Raw genomic sequence first — 17,873 nt, 5'->3', positions numbered from 1 at the left:
GTGGCCTCTCCCGTTGCGGAGCACAGGCTCCGGACGCGCAGGCTCAGCGGCCATGGCTCACGGGCCCAGCCGCTCCGCGGCATGTGGGATCTTCCCGGACCGGGGCACGAACCCGCGTCCCCTGCATCGGCAGGCGGACTCTCAACCACTGCACCACCAGGGAAGCCCTGCTTTTCCACTTTTTGATGAAGCTTGGCTTCTTCACCTATGGTTTTGAGACTTCCCAGTGGCCATGAAGACTTTGTTGGGAGGTGCTTCTCTTTCCAGCAGCCAGAAGCAGCCTCCCTGCCTCTTCCTGTTTCAGGGCCTCCCTCTGGGGCTGCCCACTTGATTTCTGTGTCCCGTCTGAGCGACGCCTCTGGCCTCGAAGACCAGCCGTGACCCACCTGCTCTTGGCCCAGTGACCGACGAAGGCTCCCCTGTCTCTGTCAGACCCACCCACATCTGGGTGAACCCCTGGGTTCTGTGGATGGGATGGCCTTCTGAGAGCCTGCCATTCACTTGGATCTCAAAGTGCGGTGTCCACCACAGATACGTTTTCTGTCCTGGCAAAAGGAAGGTATCTTCCTTGCTCAGCATGAGTTTTCAGCTTTCCAGGGCTCTTTCTGGTGCAGAAATTTAGATCTTGGTTGTTTCTTCTTCTTGTGACTCAGTCTTACTGTATCTATCTTCTGCACACTGTGGCATCTTGTTGTAACTTCCCGTTTATCCTACAGCGACACGTGAGAATGCATTTTTTGAGGAGTTAAAACCCGGCAGGTGTTGTCAGAAGCTTGAGTGTTTGCTCTTTAGTAACCGTGTCCGGTGGGATGCGTAAATGAAATTATTGGAAGTCCTGAAGAGTTTTTTTTTTCCTGGATCCTTGGTTTTAGCTTCCTCACCTTATTTGGATCAAATTAAAGAAAGAGCAGTAGGGATAGTCCCATGATTTATCTCAGGGAGAAGGAGGTCTGGTGCCAATACCACCATGTTTTATTTTTATTTTTTAAGCACTTAAGACTCTTTGCACTTACCTCGGGAGTGTATCGATTAACCTGCTAGCTCTCCACACCCCTCCCCACAAGAATGTAAGCTCCCTGAGAGCAGAGACCTCGCCTGTCTTGTTCACTTCTGCAAGCCTGGTGCTAGAACAACGTCTGGCTCATAGAGAGCAGCTGAATAAATGTTTGTGCTGCATAAATAAAATCCATCAGTTCTCCTTTGAAGGACTTTTAAGTCCCTTTGGGATGGGCAGTAAGGCCACTGAAACCACGGCACCAAGCTCAGTGTCTCCGATGGATTTGGAGGCGAGACGGGGTAGGGTTATGCAAAGAGATGTTGAATTTGCAGAAGGTCTGGGTTTGAATCTTCACTCTGCCACTGACTTATTTGGGAGACCTCTCTGAGCCTCAATTTCTTTATCTATACACGAGAGATAATAATTGCTCCCCAACACACACACATACTTTGCAATACTTGGGTGGAGAATGTATGAAAAATGCATTTTAAACCGTAAAGTCTGCAAATGAGGGGGAATTACAAAACCATGGCCTTTCTCTTCCTTATTTTTTGCTGCACATGAAGCCAGGTGCCCCTGCCTGCCTCCACCTCTGTTAGAATTGGGATATCCTGTGGCTGCCCTCTTGAGATGCTTTATCTGTTAAAGTGAACTAAGGAGCAGATGCTTTCTAGGAGTTCCATCTGCCCCAATTCCCTAATGACCTTGGTGGGGGTGGGGTATACTGGCACCTAGGGAAGCACACTTCCGGCTCAGGCCTGGCCTCGGCCCCTGTGCCACTGGTGAGCACGGCAATTCACCAAGCATCTGTGAACTCCAGGAGCTACAGCATCAAGGGCTGCTTGACAGTTTTTCTCTCTTTCCAGGAGGCTGCTGAAGAGTGAACTTGGATCGTTCATTACAGACTATTTTCAGGTAAGCTGTGTGGGTCTGAGCTTGTGTTATATTGTGCACGTGGGTACATGTACCTAAAGGAGTGACCGATACTGTACACCTGGACATGGCTTCAACATCCAAAATTATGTATCCCGAGTTCCTACTACATGCTGCGCATTGCAGTGCAGCCCTACTGCGTGCTGGGCACTGCAGTGCAGTGACAGTGGAGGCGTACAGGGCAAGCGTGGTCCCTGCTCTTATGGAGACTATAGCCTCAGACAGCGGTTCTCAGGCTTTTTGGTCTCAAGGACCCCGTTACGCTCTTAAAAATGATCATTTATTTGGGTTATCTCTATGTATTTTCACCATATTAGAAATTAAGCCTGAGAAAATTTACTGTGTGCCTTAATTCATTCAAATAATAAACCTACTACATGTTAGCATAAACGGCATTTTTATGAAAAATAACTTTCTGAAAATAAAAGGATAGGAGAGTGGTATTGTTTTATATGTCTGCAAATCTCTACCTGCAGACTGGATCCTCATATCTGCTTCATAGTCAGTCTATTGTGATATTGCCCATCCGGAAAATATTGCACCTAGTCTCTGGAAAATTCGACAGTACACTCAACGGAGGATGCAAGGCAAATAACAGCTTAGTGTTGTTAAGGAAATCGTTTTGACCATGTGGAAAAGGCCTGGGTGATCCCTCAGGAGACCCCAAACCACACTTGGAGAACTACTTTCCTAATGCCATTCCCTCCCACTCCGTGTATGGTACCTAATTGAGTGTAATGCTATGTCCCTTTAGCCAAGTTCTTTCTTGTCACTAAGCCTCTCGGTCTGTTCTGTTAAAGATAGAATTGAATCAGATAAGCTAACATCCCTCCTGCCTAGACACTGTTGTTAGGCAGCTAATGAGTTCAAGATTCCAGGTGCAGTCAGGATGGTTTCTAATCCACTGACGCGAGATGCCTTCCTGACTCCATCCAAAGACACGTGGTGGGAAGTCCCCACACAGATTTTTTTCAATAGTCAATACTATAGTACTGCAGGATCCATGGTTGGTTGAATCTGTGGATACAAAAAAACCTCAGATACGGAGGGTCAACTATAAATTATATGCAGATTCTCGACTACACGGAGGGTTGGTGCCCCTAACCCCTCGCGTTGTTCAAGGGTCAACTGTATACATATTTGTTATTCTAAAGTGTAATCCATCCCTTTTAATGGGAAGGTGACATAAAAATCCATAATAAATTGGTTTCAGGTTGGTGATATTATTCTGTATCCCAGGTGAGCGTACTTTTAAGACAGTTTAAAGAGTTTTTAGCTTTTAAAAACAACACAGGCATCCTTCCATTTTCCTTCCATAAATCAGGAAGCTTAAACTTTTATGTGCACTTTAAAAGAATGACAGATGTCAGTTGTCTCTCTCTCACATGCACACACACACCCACACACACCAGAAAATGACCACTTGGCCACTCTATATCTGGACAAAGCAAGACCCAGCAGAAGCCTGGAATTCAATCAGGGCAAATGTCTCAGCTGCTTGAAAGAAAACCCCTGTCCAGGGAGAGACAAACAAAGATTAAAAAAGAGATAATTAGTCACAAATGTGAATCATTTCAGTTGCCCTCGACTCAAAGGTCAGTCTTGTCCTCACTCTCTTCTCTTGCTGTCTCTAGTGATTGAGTTTTAAATCCAACTACAGAGAAGTGGTTTTTCAATCCCTCCTGGTGAAACCTGCCAGCCCAGCTGCCTTCCTCATTGACATTTAAAATAGACAGGGTTCTGTGTGGTTTCAGTCAAGTTTGAAATGTCAGTCATGTCTTGGCTTTGGGGGCTACCCCTCGGATGGGTGGGGAAGGGCATTTGGGTGGGGATTTATTTATCTGGAAAGCCCTGAGGTTTTGGGGGCAGTAAGTGCTGCTTACAAAGTATGCCAGACACTTAACAGCTGGTAACCACATGTCATTTTTTATCGAGTGCTTAATCAGAGAAACTGCTTGGTGAATATCGAGTCTCTTTCTGGGGGTGTGGGGTATGAACTGGTTTTCACAGTTTTGAATCTGGGTTTTTCCTTAGTTTAAGGTGCTAGACTGGAGAAAAGCCTATCCTAGACACTGCTTATTAAAATGTAGGTTTTAAGTCTCATGTAGGCACAGAGCCTTTTTAAAAATGTGTTTGGTTCTCCAGTCCCTAGAAATTACCTAGCACATAGTAGATGCTCAATAAACTTTATTGGGAGAGAGGGAGGGGTTGCCCACCACAGATACATGAGAGATTTTAGGAGTTGCACACAATGGTATTAAATAACATTCGCCTTTGTGGTAAGTGTTTCCTTTCCTTATTTTCCTTTAGCACTTCTGATCGTGCCAGGGAGAGTCTTCGTTTGTGCCATTGTGTCTGTTACACTTCTGCAAGACTTGGTGATCTCTCTTGTTTAAGGAAGAGAGAGCAGGTTTCAAAATTAGTGTCTTCAGCTAGAAGCAATGTCTAATTAGGATTACATAACATCATTTTGTTGAGATTGAGTTGATCCTTGAGTTACATTCTATTTATGGTAAATGGTGTTGCTGTGGTTTCTTTTATAAACATATTTATGTTTTTAAAAAAGTGGATTGATTGAAGAAAAATAGTATACAAAGAATAATAGTGTATGTGGCCCTGGCTGTGACCAAGTGGTGAAGGTGGTTCAAGAGAGACTCAGGTGTGGAAAGTCCTTCGCTAGGCACCCTTGAAAATGGGCTGGTTTCAAAGCCACACCAAGAAGAGGTTTTCAGATGAAGAGGGAAATCCAGGAGGCAAGGCTGATAGAGGCGACCTCAGCCTTCACACTCAACTATCGGATGTAGTTTCAAGAGGGAAAGTCAGAATGGGCTCCAGAAAGAACATTCCTCCAGCAAGGAGGAGAGGGGAAGGTCTGGGGACAAGTGAGGAGCAGAACCAGGGGGGTGGACAGGTAAGACCCAAATGCCATGGACGTGGCTGTTGGGGAAGGTGACGAGTGGGTTCCTCCGTGTGGAGGATGAGATGGCCACCCCACCCCCCACCCCGCCTGGACATCTGGACTCAGCAATGAGGTCTGTCTCCTGGGACCCAGACCCCACACCCCAGAGACTGCTACCTGTAAAAGCCATCACCGTGGCTCCGCTTTTGAAAGTGAACATTCTCATTTTGCAGCTTTGAAGAAAGACTCACAGAAAGATTGTCTTCCGTGAAGAATAATAAAAATGACCCGGGGTGAGGGCAGGGGCAGAGCAGGCGGAAAGATGGTGCTTATCTTGTGTCTGCACACAGAGAAGACAGGCTGTTTGATTGACAAAAGCACAGATAGATTTCCATATGACAGAGGCCAGAAAAATCTTTGACATTTCCAGTATTGATTTTCCTTTTTCCTCCGTCTGTTTTGAATTGCACCCAGAAGGAAAATTGGGGTTTCCGACAGGAACTCTATATCCTAGAGACAGCTCTGCGGGGTAATTGGTTCCTTTTATCTTTGGAAATGGTTGACAGGAAATGCTCTGCATTTTTCTCTTACCTGATTAGGTGCCTTGGTGGTCCGGGGCCTGGGGATGCGAGAGGTGGCAGATCATACTTTCTGTGCTTCTGCATCTGCTGGTTGTGTTGTGTCTGTCGAATGCTTTCCCCCAAGCCCAGAAAGTTAAATTATTTTTGGTGGAACTAGAGTTTCGCTTGATACAGAGACTCAGTTTGTAGTCAGTGGCTTTGAATAAGATAGAACCTAAGAAAAGGAGAAATTTGGCCACCATACTTGTCAGTAGGGCACGGATGATGTAAATGTTTGATGTAAAGGTTTCCATCTACTGCTCGTATCTGTGACAGTCACAAGAGGCCACTTTCCCCTTAGCTCATCATTATCAGAGAAGATTCATTAAGGGCGTGTGGCATGTGGCAGGGAGCTGAAGGAGAGACCCACAGAAGCATCCTGGTCACCATGGAGTTTGAAACTGAAGTGCAGGGAGGTAGATGCATCCGTATAGGGGACACACGGCATCGTGTTAACTGAAACCCCGAGTGGATGGTAAAGGCTTAAAAACAGGCCCAGTATAATCTTTACTATTCTTTAAGATTATCAATCTTTATTATTAATAATAATCTTATTATTTAAGATTAATAATAATCTTAAAGATTATTTTAATAATCTTTAAGACTATTAAATAATAATCTTCTTTAATCTACCTGGGAAGGCTTCTAAAACAAACGGGATTCCCAAAAGGGGAAAAGAGATAATTAGGTGGGCAGAAGGTAGTAAGGCACAATTCCCATATACTCTGCTTTGAAGGTAAAATTGGGGCCAGTATACAGAGGGACTTTGAACAAGAGGAGCTGGGCTCCAGTGAGAGGACAAGCAAGAGGGGAGAGGATGATGTCTCTAGGTGAGAAGGTCGTTAGAAGTTGCATCTTGCATTTGGCCAGTACTTGGAAGAGAGGCCTTGGGGAGTCTGTGAACGTTGGGGTGGCTTAAAGCTCCCCTTGGCTGTTGAGAGGGGAGAGAAAAGGTGCTAGTCTGGGGGCTGCCAGGAGGACCCCTGGATGCTTCAGGCTGCCCTCCTCGGCAATTACTTGAATTTTATGCAATTATTTGGATATTTTTATTGGACTTTCCTGCAATTTTATGAAGAAAAATGGAAAAATGAGTCTTGAAATTGATAACCACTGATCTTAATATAATTGAGAGAAGGATGGAGATCAATGGGTATATGCGGAAATGGCAACTCTTTGGCCTCATTGTACTGAGGTTATTACACATTCCGTTGTTAAGGAGGGAACATGTAGGTACAAAATGCTGCAAATATATCACCTGAAGACTAGCTCTGAAAATGAGGTGTAGTTAGGGATTTTATCATCCTTTTTGGCTCTGTGGGAACAGAACTCCCCCTGATATCAGGTAAGTGTCTGGGTCCACATGGGTATGTGTTTTCAGGAACCCATAATGGATGAAATTGGGTGACTTCCAAGTAGACTAGGCCGGAAATGGCAGGAGACAGGTTTAGGGAACCATTGGGGGAAGGGATGGAAGGCAGGGGTAGATGCTGGAAAAGTGGACACATCCAAATACGTGGAAACATCCAGCAACTCGGTGGCCATAAGAAGTAAGGACTGAGGTAGGAGGTCTGAGAAATATTTGTTAGACTTGGAAAGCAACGGGCGACCTTTCTTGGAGGCTGTTTCACAGCTATAAGGAAGACTAAAATAGCCATCATTGTAACAACAGCTAATATTTTCAAGCATTTATGTGCCAGGCATTGTTCAACAGTTCTGAGCGGTTGGTTCTCAAAGTGTGGTCCCTGGACCTGCGTCTTCAGCATCACCTGAGAATGTGTCAGAAAAGCAAATTCTCAGGCCCCACCTCAGATGAACTGAGTCAGAAGCTGAGGGGACTGTGGCCCAGCCGCCTGTGTTTTAGCAAGTCCTCTGAGATTCTCATGTGTGCTCAAGTCTGAGAACTGCTCTAAGCATCCTTCCTGCCATGTATTCCTCCTGACAGCTGATGGGGAAAATTTCATTATTACCGTTTAGCATATACGGCAGCTGAACCTGGGTAAAGGAAGGTTATCCACAGTCATACAGCTAGTAAAAGGTAGAGCGGAGATCAAACCCAGGCCATCTGGCCACAGAAGAAAATCTTTTGGATTATACTTTAAATGTTAAAAATGCCTGGAAGATATCCCCTGAAAACCCCAGAGAAGAGAAGTTTCAGTGCTTTTAAATTTAATTTTACTTTATTTTTTTAGGATCCAGCAAAACAGACGTGGGACCATTTTCCTGCTTCCTTGTAAAATAACTTTGAAAAAAGCCCAAATTCACCCTTTTAGTGAATTTTACCCTTTTACCAGCGAAATGTGCTAAATGAAGATTAAACTTGTACCAAGTTTCAAATTTTCTTCATTCCCCATCTGGGGCTTTCTCTCTGGTCTCATCACACCCACACACACAACCCCAGGACTGGTTTATTAAGAACTCTCTGGTCCTGGGGGTGAGTTGTGTTTATAAGACTTTTTGTTGCTTATCTAGGAAGGCATCCAGGTTCACAGGAAATGTAGACATCCTAAGAGATGATGGCTGTACTTTCAAAGTTACAGAAGAGAAAAAAAATGGAGGTGGCCCATGATTTCCATCACTGGCTTGGTGCCAACAACAGCAACTTTTGCAGACATTGCTATCCCTGGAAACAAATGCCTAGAATGGAATTATTGGTGAATACAAGTTCTCAGTGGGCAGAGTGACATGCTGCCAGACACCTCTGGGATGGGAAAGAATGTCTCATTTGGGAATAGCATCCACCTGGGAGCCAGGTGTATGCCTTGCCGGACATCACATATGGTAGTGGAGAGGGAGACCCCAGGAAAGTACTTTTGGAGAGGCGGAAGTTGAGAAGCTAGTAGCAGGATTGGGCAGCAGCAATGACCCAGCTGGATGGAAGCTTTGGTGGAACCCAGTTACATGGCCTGAAATTGCCAAGCCAGCTGCCCCCAGTATCTGAACCGAGTGGATCTCATCTACTTTCCCTTGTGGGCAAGGGCATTGAAAACCTCTCCAACTGAGAGGGCAGAAGAGTGTGATGCCTAAAAGCACCAGCCTTTCTGCCAGGAAGGTCTGGATCCCAGTCCTTGCTAGAACACTTACTGGCTGTGTGACTGTAGGCATGTTACTTAACCTCTCTGAACCTCAGGCTTCTTAGTGGTAATCTAGTTGTAATCGTAGTACCTACCTCAAAAGGTTGATGCAGTGACTAGATGAGATGACGTATATCAGTGCTTTGTACAAAAAGTGAGCAGTGAATGAATGATAGCTGTTCACCTTAATATTTTTTTAATCATTGTTGAAGTAAACCAGAGTAATATCCTGGGGGAAAGATTGGGGCTTTGGATTCCAGCCAACCTGGGTGCAAATTCTGGTCTCACATTTGCTAGTTGCTTCTCTGAACCTCGGTTTCTTCATCTATATAAAGGGGATAAGTTTGTGGCAAAGGTAGAGTGAGATAATGCATGAGAAGGGTATAATACAGTGCCTGACAGAGAGTAAAAAACCAATAAAAAAAACTCCACCGTCATTCTTTGTGTTCTCATTATTATCATCACTGCTAAAGCATTAGAATTGACAGGTGGCTGGCAGCCTTAAGCATTTACAGAATTCCTACCTTGTGTGGGAATAGCATCATTCTCCTCACCCCCTCGCTTGTTGGTTCCCCCTTTTCCTGAGTCCTTCTGGCCGGGTTGAGGAGGAGCCTGCTTGACTGAAGATGCATGTGGTTGACATTGAAAGCCCTGCACTACAGCAGCCCACCCTCTCCTCTGCCTTCCTTGCCTCGTCCTGCCCACCCTCCGTGATTACCCAGGATGAGCTTGGTCCTTCCAACCCACTGAAGGCTCCATGGTTTTGGATGCCTTTCCACAGACATCCTTGTTTTTTGCATTTTTCCTTTGAGCCTTGTTCTTCTGTTGGCAGCCCGTTTTCGATGTCTTAATAAAAACAGATAGGTCAGCTTATTTTGACTTCCGGATCCTCTGCCACTTCCTTAGAGTGCTGTGTATTCCCCGTCCAAGTTCATTTATGGGGGCTGCATGAAGTGACAACGGGCCCATTTCCTAGGTGGCTGCTATTGAATGTAACTAGTAATGTTAGCTAGTTACGTTAACGTGTAATGTTCTTTGGCTTGAAGCCTTTGGGCTGGGGAGGTGATGCGGTTGGTACCATCAGGCAGGGAGTGGGACAAGAGAAAAGTCAGGATCCTCTCCAGCTCTGTTCCCATACATTTTCTCAGCACCTTCTACAGTCAGGCGTTTGTCTGGGGCTGGGAATACTGGCAGGTGAGGCCAGACACTTCGAAAGACAAACAATGCAAGATAGCTGTCTAAATCCAGGCTGGTTTTCTTTTCTTTTTTCTTTCTTTTTTTTAGGTCTCAGCAGCCTTAAGCCCCACAGATGTCCAGTTGGTGTGTCCTTAGGTGAAGTGACCAGCAGAGAGGGTGGGCTTCGTAATTTGCAGGGCCCAGTGCAGGATGCAAATGTGGCTCCCACCAGGGTGAGGAAGGTACTCCCCTTCCCATGGACCTGTGGCCACAACGCGTCGTGGACAGGGGGCCCCCAAGAGATTGTAACCTTGTTCTCGGTACATGCTCTCGGTACATAGCTCAGGGGTGGTCAAGAGGCCCCCAGCTGAGTCATCAGCGCTCAAGCCAGAGCTCTGCCAGCCCAGGGCAGGGAGGGGGGGCTGCCACCAGGCCTCTCCCCAAGATGCCACAGAGCACCAGGGCCTGGGCCCCTGCCGACGCAGCCCTGTCACCACCTTGGGAATAGAAGGATGGCAGTGGTGGGGCAGGGCAGGGGAGACCAGCAGGGTGGAGAGCAGCAATGGGGGTGCGGAGCAGGGGCCTGATAATCCCTCCTGGGGTGACTGTAGAAGGCAGGACCGTGAGTGAGCTGGGGCTGAGCCCCTGCGCCGTGTTCCGTTTCCCCAGCAGGCTTCACTTACAAAACACAGATTCAAAGCTAAGACTATTAAGAAGTGAAGATGCACTTGCAGAGCATTAACCCCCAAGCATGAGGCCCTTCAGAGCACCGGGCCCTCAGGATTACAGGGCCCTTTGGGGCATAGGGGGCCCGTGTGACTACAGATTCCCAGGGGAGAAAATGATTGGCTCAGTTTGAGACCCAGGTGGGGTGGAGGGCAGGCACCAAGCCAATCAGCTAAGCTGAAGATGCAGGCTAGATTCAAATGGTTCGAGCATGCGAGATAGGGAAGCGGGGCTTTGAGCCAGGCTGGCCCAGAAGATCCTAACTCACTTAGCACATGCCAAATAAAAGATGGAGACCGTGCTTCTAGCTGCAGTTTATTCAACTGTAAAATGAGAGCAAAATCTACAAAGCGTAGGGGAATAAACATTTTCAAGATGCTTTTGAAAGGTGCTTTAGCTTCCTGCAAAATATGTCCACCTAAAAATTATGGAAACTGTATGTGACCTGTTGATTTGGACCACAGGGCTGGGGAGAGGGGAGAATGACTAGATGATTTTTAAGGCCCCTTTTAAGTTTTTGTTACTGTTATTTTGGTCTAAGCTACAGAATTTCTATGCCGTGTATCATGAGAAATTTTAAAATGAATGTTTTCCATTTCTCCATAGTACACAAATAACTTCTTCTCCTTGAAAAAAAAATTTTTTTTGCCCCAAATGTCTCCTTGAAGGGGGAAGACATAGAAAAGAGGAGGAAGGAGAACCTAGGCCACTTTTAAAGTTTATGTCGTAAGATGCAAAGTAGTTTTTATCAAATGAAAATAAATACCATTTTTAAAATAAGAGCAAGGTGTACAAATGCATAGGGGTGTTAGAATTTTAAGGACCTGCATCACTGTCTCTCCTCTTACACATATTCTCTTATCTTGATTTCTTAAAACCAAAGAATGGTCTGTAGCATCAAAACAGGCAATATATACTCAATATTTATTAGCTTCTGCTATGATCTAGGCACTGTTCTCAGAGCCAGGGGGACTAAATTAAGTGGTCCTCACTCCTAAGGACCTAAAATCCTAACACATAGGATATAGGGTTTGAATTAATTTCCATTATTAACTAATGATATAACCTGGACTAGGCTTTTATTTCTCTCAGTGCCTTGGTTAGCCCCCCATACCTTTAAAATGTAGATAATTACAGTGATGGAACAAAATTATGAAGCCTGCGTCGTAGGGAGGAGTCTCTCTTACATTTGTAGGTGCATCTCAGAAACATGAAATTAAGGAGGGTTTGTAGGTGTTCTGGAAGAAGGCTGAGGTGTCAGTGTTGGCAGTAGAGGCGGTGACAGCGAACAATGCATGAGGAGTCCTTGCACGGAGTGCCAAGGGGACTCCCTGAGGCCCTCGTCTGGGCCAGTGAAAGGGACCCGGGCAGACACTTCAGACCTCAATTGGGATCTTTGCTCAGAACCGTTCAGGGGGAGTGACCGCCATCTGGAAACACCTCCACCGTCCATTCCTGCCCAGCTCGGTGGCACAAAGTCCTGATTTGGATCGTTTCAGTTTGGTGCTGTGGTGTTTTCTTGCTGCTGGGATTCGTGTGCTTGGCTAGAAGGTAGAGAACACAGAGTTTCACCTTAAGTACCTGTCTGTTCCATGATTCCTAGTAAAGGAATTGATTTTTTTTTTTTTCCCCTTTAACAGAGTTGGTAGACTCCTATAGGATGTCACTCTAACTTTGAGTTGGGGTTCCATCTTGAAACTGAAGGGTGGCCAATTACTTTTTAAATTAGGTTATAGCTTGTGAATTTTCATAGGATCTATAAACTCTGGTGTATATGTATTAGTCACAGGAATGTGATAGTACCTTTGATCAAATACTTTAATATATTTGATGTAAGTCCATTCATTACTGACTCTCTTTACCTCCCACTCCTTTTGTGAAGATAGCTGGGCTAAAAGAGCAACTCTTGTCATCACTACCCAATTCCACTGATTACTGGGAACATAAAACACCGTGTGTGTTTTTGTGTGTGTGTGTGTGTATTTATAATGGTTAATTATTATAAGAACTTTATGATAATTGCTGTTGTGACGCCGTGTTGTAGATGAGGGACTCAAGACTCAGGGAAATGAAGTCCAAGGTCACACAGCTAGAAAGTCGCTGAGCTGGGACTTGAACCCCTGTCTGATGTCCAGGTTCTTTCTTCTCTGCCATGTATGCTCTCATCATCACCGTAACAGGGTTTAGGGTTTTATAAAGGAGAGTACTAAGAAACGCATTAGGTTTGGGGTAGGATATATACCACTGTGTACCCCCTACCCTATAAGCATAGGCCTTTGCTAATCTAAAGATGTGTGGTGAGTGGGGAGGCATTCTTACTCTCTGAGCTTCTGTGACCTTTGGAGGGGCTGCCCGCGTCATGTGGGACCATCTGTAGCCTTCTGAGGGAAGGAGGGGTCTGGGTGGGAAGACTTGCTGGAAGGCAGCAAAGCAGAGTGGGCAGAACATGGCTTGTGCAGATAGGAAGACCAGCTCCGCGTCCTGTGCTCCAGCCTCTCCCCCGACCATCAGTGAAGTCAGGGTAATGGCACCAACTTGACCGGACTGTTGGGAGGGTCAGAATTAGATGAGCTGAAGAATATAAACGCTCTGATACATGCAAAACACTCAGCAATTGTTAGTTGTAATTGCAAAGGGACTTCCTCTTTCCACAACTTTCCCACGCACACACTCATTGACGGACCCACACTCACTGCTGCTTAAAATCTTGTGGGCAGTCTCTTTCATGCTAGCGTGAGAGATTTAGCATTTTTATAAAAAATCATTTTTATAAAACAAATCCATTATTTCTGCATGATTTCCCATTGCCTCCGTGCTCCCTTTTCTGAGTTTTACTCGAAGGGCTTGAAGGACATTGGGTGTCTGCCCTAGTCCTTCCAGAGAATTCAGCCAAGCTTGGGGCAGCCCATTCCCTGGTCGGAGGGACGGGGATGGCACTTGGGTTTGGCTCTCGTCTCCTTCCTTTGCTTTGGGCTGTCTCACTGATGCCTCCGGAAGCCTCGGCCTTCCTAGAGGATAGAAGGCTTTTTCAGCCTGGAGGCTTGAGCAGCGCCCGAGTGCCTGGAACCCTGTGCCCTCGCCCACTGGGAGTGGATCTGGGTTTGTCACGCGGTGAAGTAGCCCAACTCTTGTGTCCTTTGTTCTCTTTCGGCAGAACCAGCTTCTAGCAAAAGGACTGCTGTTTGTGGAGGAGAAGATTAAGCTGTGTGAAGGCAAGTACAAGGCGGCCCCCGTCCAGCGGGCCCCTGACTCAGCCTTTGATGCTCGGATAGCTGGAACGCTTCTGTCCAAGAGAGGCGAGTGCCTCACCCCGGCCGTCCCTTCTCCAGCTAGGGGGCAGCATTTCCGCCCGAGTTCGCTACTCCCAGCAATGCAAGTCAGACTGTGTTTTGGGAACTGAGGGGGAATTAGGGTGGCCTCTTTGGAGACCCCCGTTAAGGGGGGTTTTCATGGGATGCATGCTGGTGGTCTCCTTTGAAGGGACAACTTATACTGCAGATCCTGCCACGCTGTTCCCTCTGGTTTGATCCAGGCTATTTCCTATTGGCCTTTGTATAATACTGTTTCTTGAGGTGGTGCATGTCAGGAGGCCAACCCACTTGAGGGACAGGAGGCTAAGCAGGCACCTACTCAATGGGGGGTGATTTACTAAACAAAGAAAAGGGCTTCCCTGGTGGCGCAGTGGTTGAGAGTCCGCCTGCCGATGCAGGGGACGCGGGTTCGTGCCCCGGTCCGAGAGGATCCCACATGCCGCGGAGCGGCTGGGCCCGTGAGCCATGGCTACTGAGCCTGCGCGTCCGGAGCCTGTGCTCTGCAACGGGAGAGGTCACAGCAGTGAGAGGCCCGCGTACCGCAAAAAAAAAAAAAAAAAAAAAATTGTTAGAGTCAAGCTGACAGGGTAGAAAGGCACTGAATGGATCTGGGAGGCAGTCAAAGGCAAGAGTCGACCGACCCCATGGCTCCACCAACGGCTAATCTCAGCTCCCACCGATGTGGATCCTGACGCAGCTCACCACCTACTTCTTGGGTAACTTTTGGCAAGTTTCTCGTTTCTTTGAGCCTTGGTTTTTTAAAATAATTTTTAAAATGATAAAATGGGACTAGGGATCGTAGGGAGTATAAGAAGTATAACTGGCATAGCTCCATACCTGGCACATAGTAGGTAAGCAAACTGGTTCCTTCTTTTTTTTTTTTTTTTTTTTCCTATTCCAGCCTAGAGACCTCCATCTGTAGGTCAAGTTTACTTCTAGATTCAGACTTATCAGGCAGTAGTTCATTCCTTTTTTCTTCCCCTTCCCTGGGAGAGACACTTGTGTCCAGTGAAGTGTCTCCTAGAAAGACAAAGTAGGAAGAAACATGAGAAATGGACACTGCAAGGTCCCAGTGCCCAGCACACAGTGAGTGCTCACCAAACCTTTGGAAAATGAGAGGTTTGAAATTAACCTCTGTCTATTCAAGAACTGACTGAGCCTGCAGCCTTGTTTCCCTCCAATGCAACTACGCTGAGATTTTTTCAACCTTAGAGATACCCAGTAACCCGAGGCCTTATTTTTGAGTGACCGGCTTTGACAAGAGCTTCGTGGCCCTTTTGCGTGTTGGAGTTAGGCTAGTACACCAGTGTGAAAGGTGGCTGCCTGCCCGGTAGTAAGTCGTTTGGAGTTATTCCGTGCTCCTGGAAATGCGGAAGGCCAGCATTATGAAAGAGATGCTGAGCAAAACCAGAGTGTCAAGGACCCTTAAAAGGGAAAGTTGACTGTGTGTCCTCCAAGTGACACTTAACATAGCTACATTCAGAGTGAAAACTCAGGCACAGAGCTAGACGGGATAAACAAAGGGCATCCAAGTTTCTGTGTTTCTGCCCCAAAGCACGACTAGAGAGCAGTGGGCCGGGATATTCTTGCTGGGTCCCTTCTTGTCCTGGGGTCTGGGTGGCAAGGTTCTTTCTGCACAGTGAAGGGGCAGGTGGGAACCTGTAAGGGTCTTTCACATCTTTAACCAGAACATCTCTACTTTTTCATTTTGTGTGTTACAACTCCAAGAAAGATTTTATTTGGATAAAAGGATTCTTTTGCTATAAAATAGAGTTTTGATCCATCTTATCACTGAACAACCTTTACTTTATTGACCTGGCTTGTACACATCCACTCTACCTGACGGCTGCGGAAGGGACAGAGGTAGCCCCTCATGATGTGGTACTCTTTCGTGGACAGAATATGCCTTGTTACTTTCCATAATCTTTTCTAGAGCTTTAGTGACCTTGGCTTTAAAGAAGTTTCTCATACCTCTTCTGTACCTCTGGTGATCTAAACTTCTATGGCAACTAGAGGACAGTTTTTATAGGACAGTCATCTAGAACCTCCCATCCAAACCCCTTTCATCTTTGCAGGGGGCTAAGGCCTTGACTTGTGGGCTGTTCTTGGAGATGGGGTCACCTCCTTCCTTTAAGTCTTTCTTTCCAGGGCTACCCTGTTTTGTTAGCCTGTGTCTCTCTGATGTTCTTCTCTGAACACTTTCCAAAACCTTCACTCCTCTCTGAGATTTGCAGCAGGTTCCCAGGAGAGGCGCCTTCCTGCTGCCAGGTTGAAGGATGACTTCATTGCTGATGAGTATTCCATCTTGGAGGTGAAGGGGAGTAAGTAGGCACCAGCACTGAACAGCAGGCTTCTCTGTCACTTCCTTCCAGTCGGGAGGGCCTCTGCTTGTCTTTCTGATGGAAGACTTAGAATAAGGGCCATCAATAAAGGAGCTGGCATAGCCTTTTCTCCTTTGAGATACACTCTCCAGGTGTTGGAATTCACCTTGGTTTTAGGCACCAGGATGCCCTAACATTTCAGACCATCCTCTTGACTTCCTGACCTCTTCCCTGCAGTGAACTAGCCTACCTTTGAAAAGAGAATGGTGATTGATACATTCATTCAAACATTTATTGATTATCTACTTTTTTTTTTTTTTTTTTTTGGCTGCGTTGGGTCTTCGTCGCTGTGCGCGGGCTTTCTCTAGTTGCGGCGAGCGGGGGCTACTCTTTGTTGTGGTGCGTGGGCTTCTCATTGCAGTGGCTTCTCTTGTTGCAGAGCATGGGGTCTAGGCGCACAGGCTTCAGTAGTTGTGGCACACGGGCTCAGTAGTTGTGGCTCGCTGGCTCGAGAGTACAGGCTCAGTAGTTGTGGCGCATGGGTTAAGTTGCTCCATGGCATGTGAGATCTTCCTGGACCAGGGCTCGAACCCATATACACTGCATTGGCAGGCGGATTCTTAACCACTGTGCCACCAGGGAAGTCCTTGATTATCTACTGTTTACCAGGTACTTTGCTAGGTGCTAGGGACACAGTGGTGAACAAAACTTCATAGGATTTCAGGTCCTCGAGGCCCTCACTACCTGGTAGTGGAGACAGGTATTAATCAAATCACCATCAGATATAAAACCCCAACTGGGACAAGTACTAAGAATACAATCCAGGGCTTCCCTGGTGGCGCAGTGGTTGAGAGTCTGCCTGCCAGAGCAGGGGACACGGGTTCGAGCCCGGTCTGGGAAGATCCCACATGCCGCGGAGCAATTAGGCCCGTGAGCCACAACTACTGAGCCTGCGTGTCTGGAGCCTGTGCTCCGCAACAAGAGAGGCCGCGATAATGAGATGCCCGCGCACCGCGATGAAGAGTGGCCCCCGCTTGCCACAACAGGAGAAAGCCCTCGCACAGAAATGAAGACCCAACACAGCCATAAATAAATAAATTAAAAAAAAAAAAAAAAAAAAAGAATACAATCCATAATAGGGGGATTTGGCCAGTGGGGGAGACTTTCTTGTGGAAGTAATGCTGGAGTTGAAAATATTAAGATAAACGGATGTACGTTAGGCAAAGAGAGGAGAGCGAGAACAGTCTAGCCAAAGGAAGTAGAACGTGCAAAGGCCCTGTGGCATGGAGGGGGCATGGTGAGCACGAGGGGCTGAAATAAAAGTCGCATACAAGGGGAATACAGAAGAGGATGGAGACACAGAAGAAGGAAGCAGACTCTCCCCAGCCAGATTGCCTATGCTGTGGTTTCTTTATCTAAGAGCAAAGGAAAGTGTTGGAGCTATAGCTATTAAGTCCTGCTCTGTCCTGTCCCATATTTGGGTTAAAAGGTAACCTCCTTCCACTCACCAGCCCTAGTATCTGCAAAAACCTATGCACTCGGTACTTGCCATTCATTCATTTAAAGATTTCCAAACATTGATTTACTGATGTGTCTGGCTAAGTGCTAGAAATAGAATGGTGAGCAGCACAGACAGGGCTGGGGCCTTCACTCCCATTCTAGTGGAGGAGACAGAGAGAAGTAAATGAGCGATTCCAACAACGTGTAATTAGCACATGGTGAGGGAAAGGAGAGGGTGCTGTGGATTTGCATTTCTCTCCAGTGTATTTCACTCTGACCTTTCAAAATCTGCACAGCTTTGGCCCTGCTAGCTACTAGT

At 46.5% G+C, this 17,873-nt stretch overlaps 1 protein-coding gene across 14 annotated transcripts in view; it reads left to right on the top strand.

The window, feature by feature from the left end:
* PRR5L (proline rich 5 like) overlaps window positions 1-17,873 on the top strand; it is a 72,763-nt gene that overhangs the window by 34,711 nt on the left and 20,179 nt on the right. For all 14 annotated transcript variants that reach the window (XM_027114977.1, XM_027114979.1, XM_027114981.1 and 11 more), the window contains 2 exons: window positions 1,864-1,912; window positions 13,577-13,634. In XM_027114977.1, the coding sequence (XP_026970778.1) occupies window positions 1,864-1,912; window positions 13,577-13,634 (107 nt within the window). The remainder of the gene's footprint in view (window positions 1-1,863; window positions 1,913-13,576; window positions 13,635-17,873) is intronic.

The sequence above is a fragment of the Aethalodelphis obliquidens genome, unplaced genomic scaffold (genome assembly GCF_003676395.1).
Source record: "Aethalodelphis obliquidens isolate GAN/ISIS:26980383/991018 unplaced genomic scaffold, ASM367639v1 scaffold14, whole genome shotgun sequence".
Taxonomy (NCBI): Eukaryota; Metazoa; Chordata; class Mammalia; order Artiodactyla; family Delphinidae; genus Aethalodelphis; species Aethalodelphis obliquidens.
Note: the sequence above shows the minus strand (reverse complement) of the source record. Positions and strands in the feature narration are given on the sequence as shown.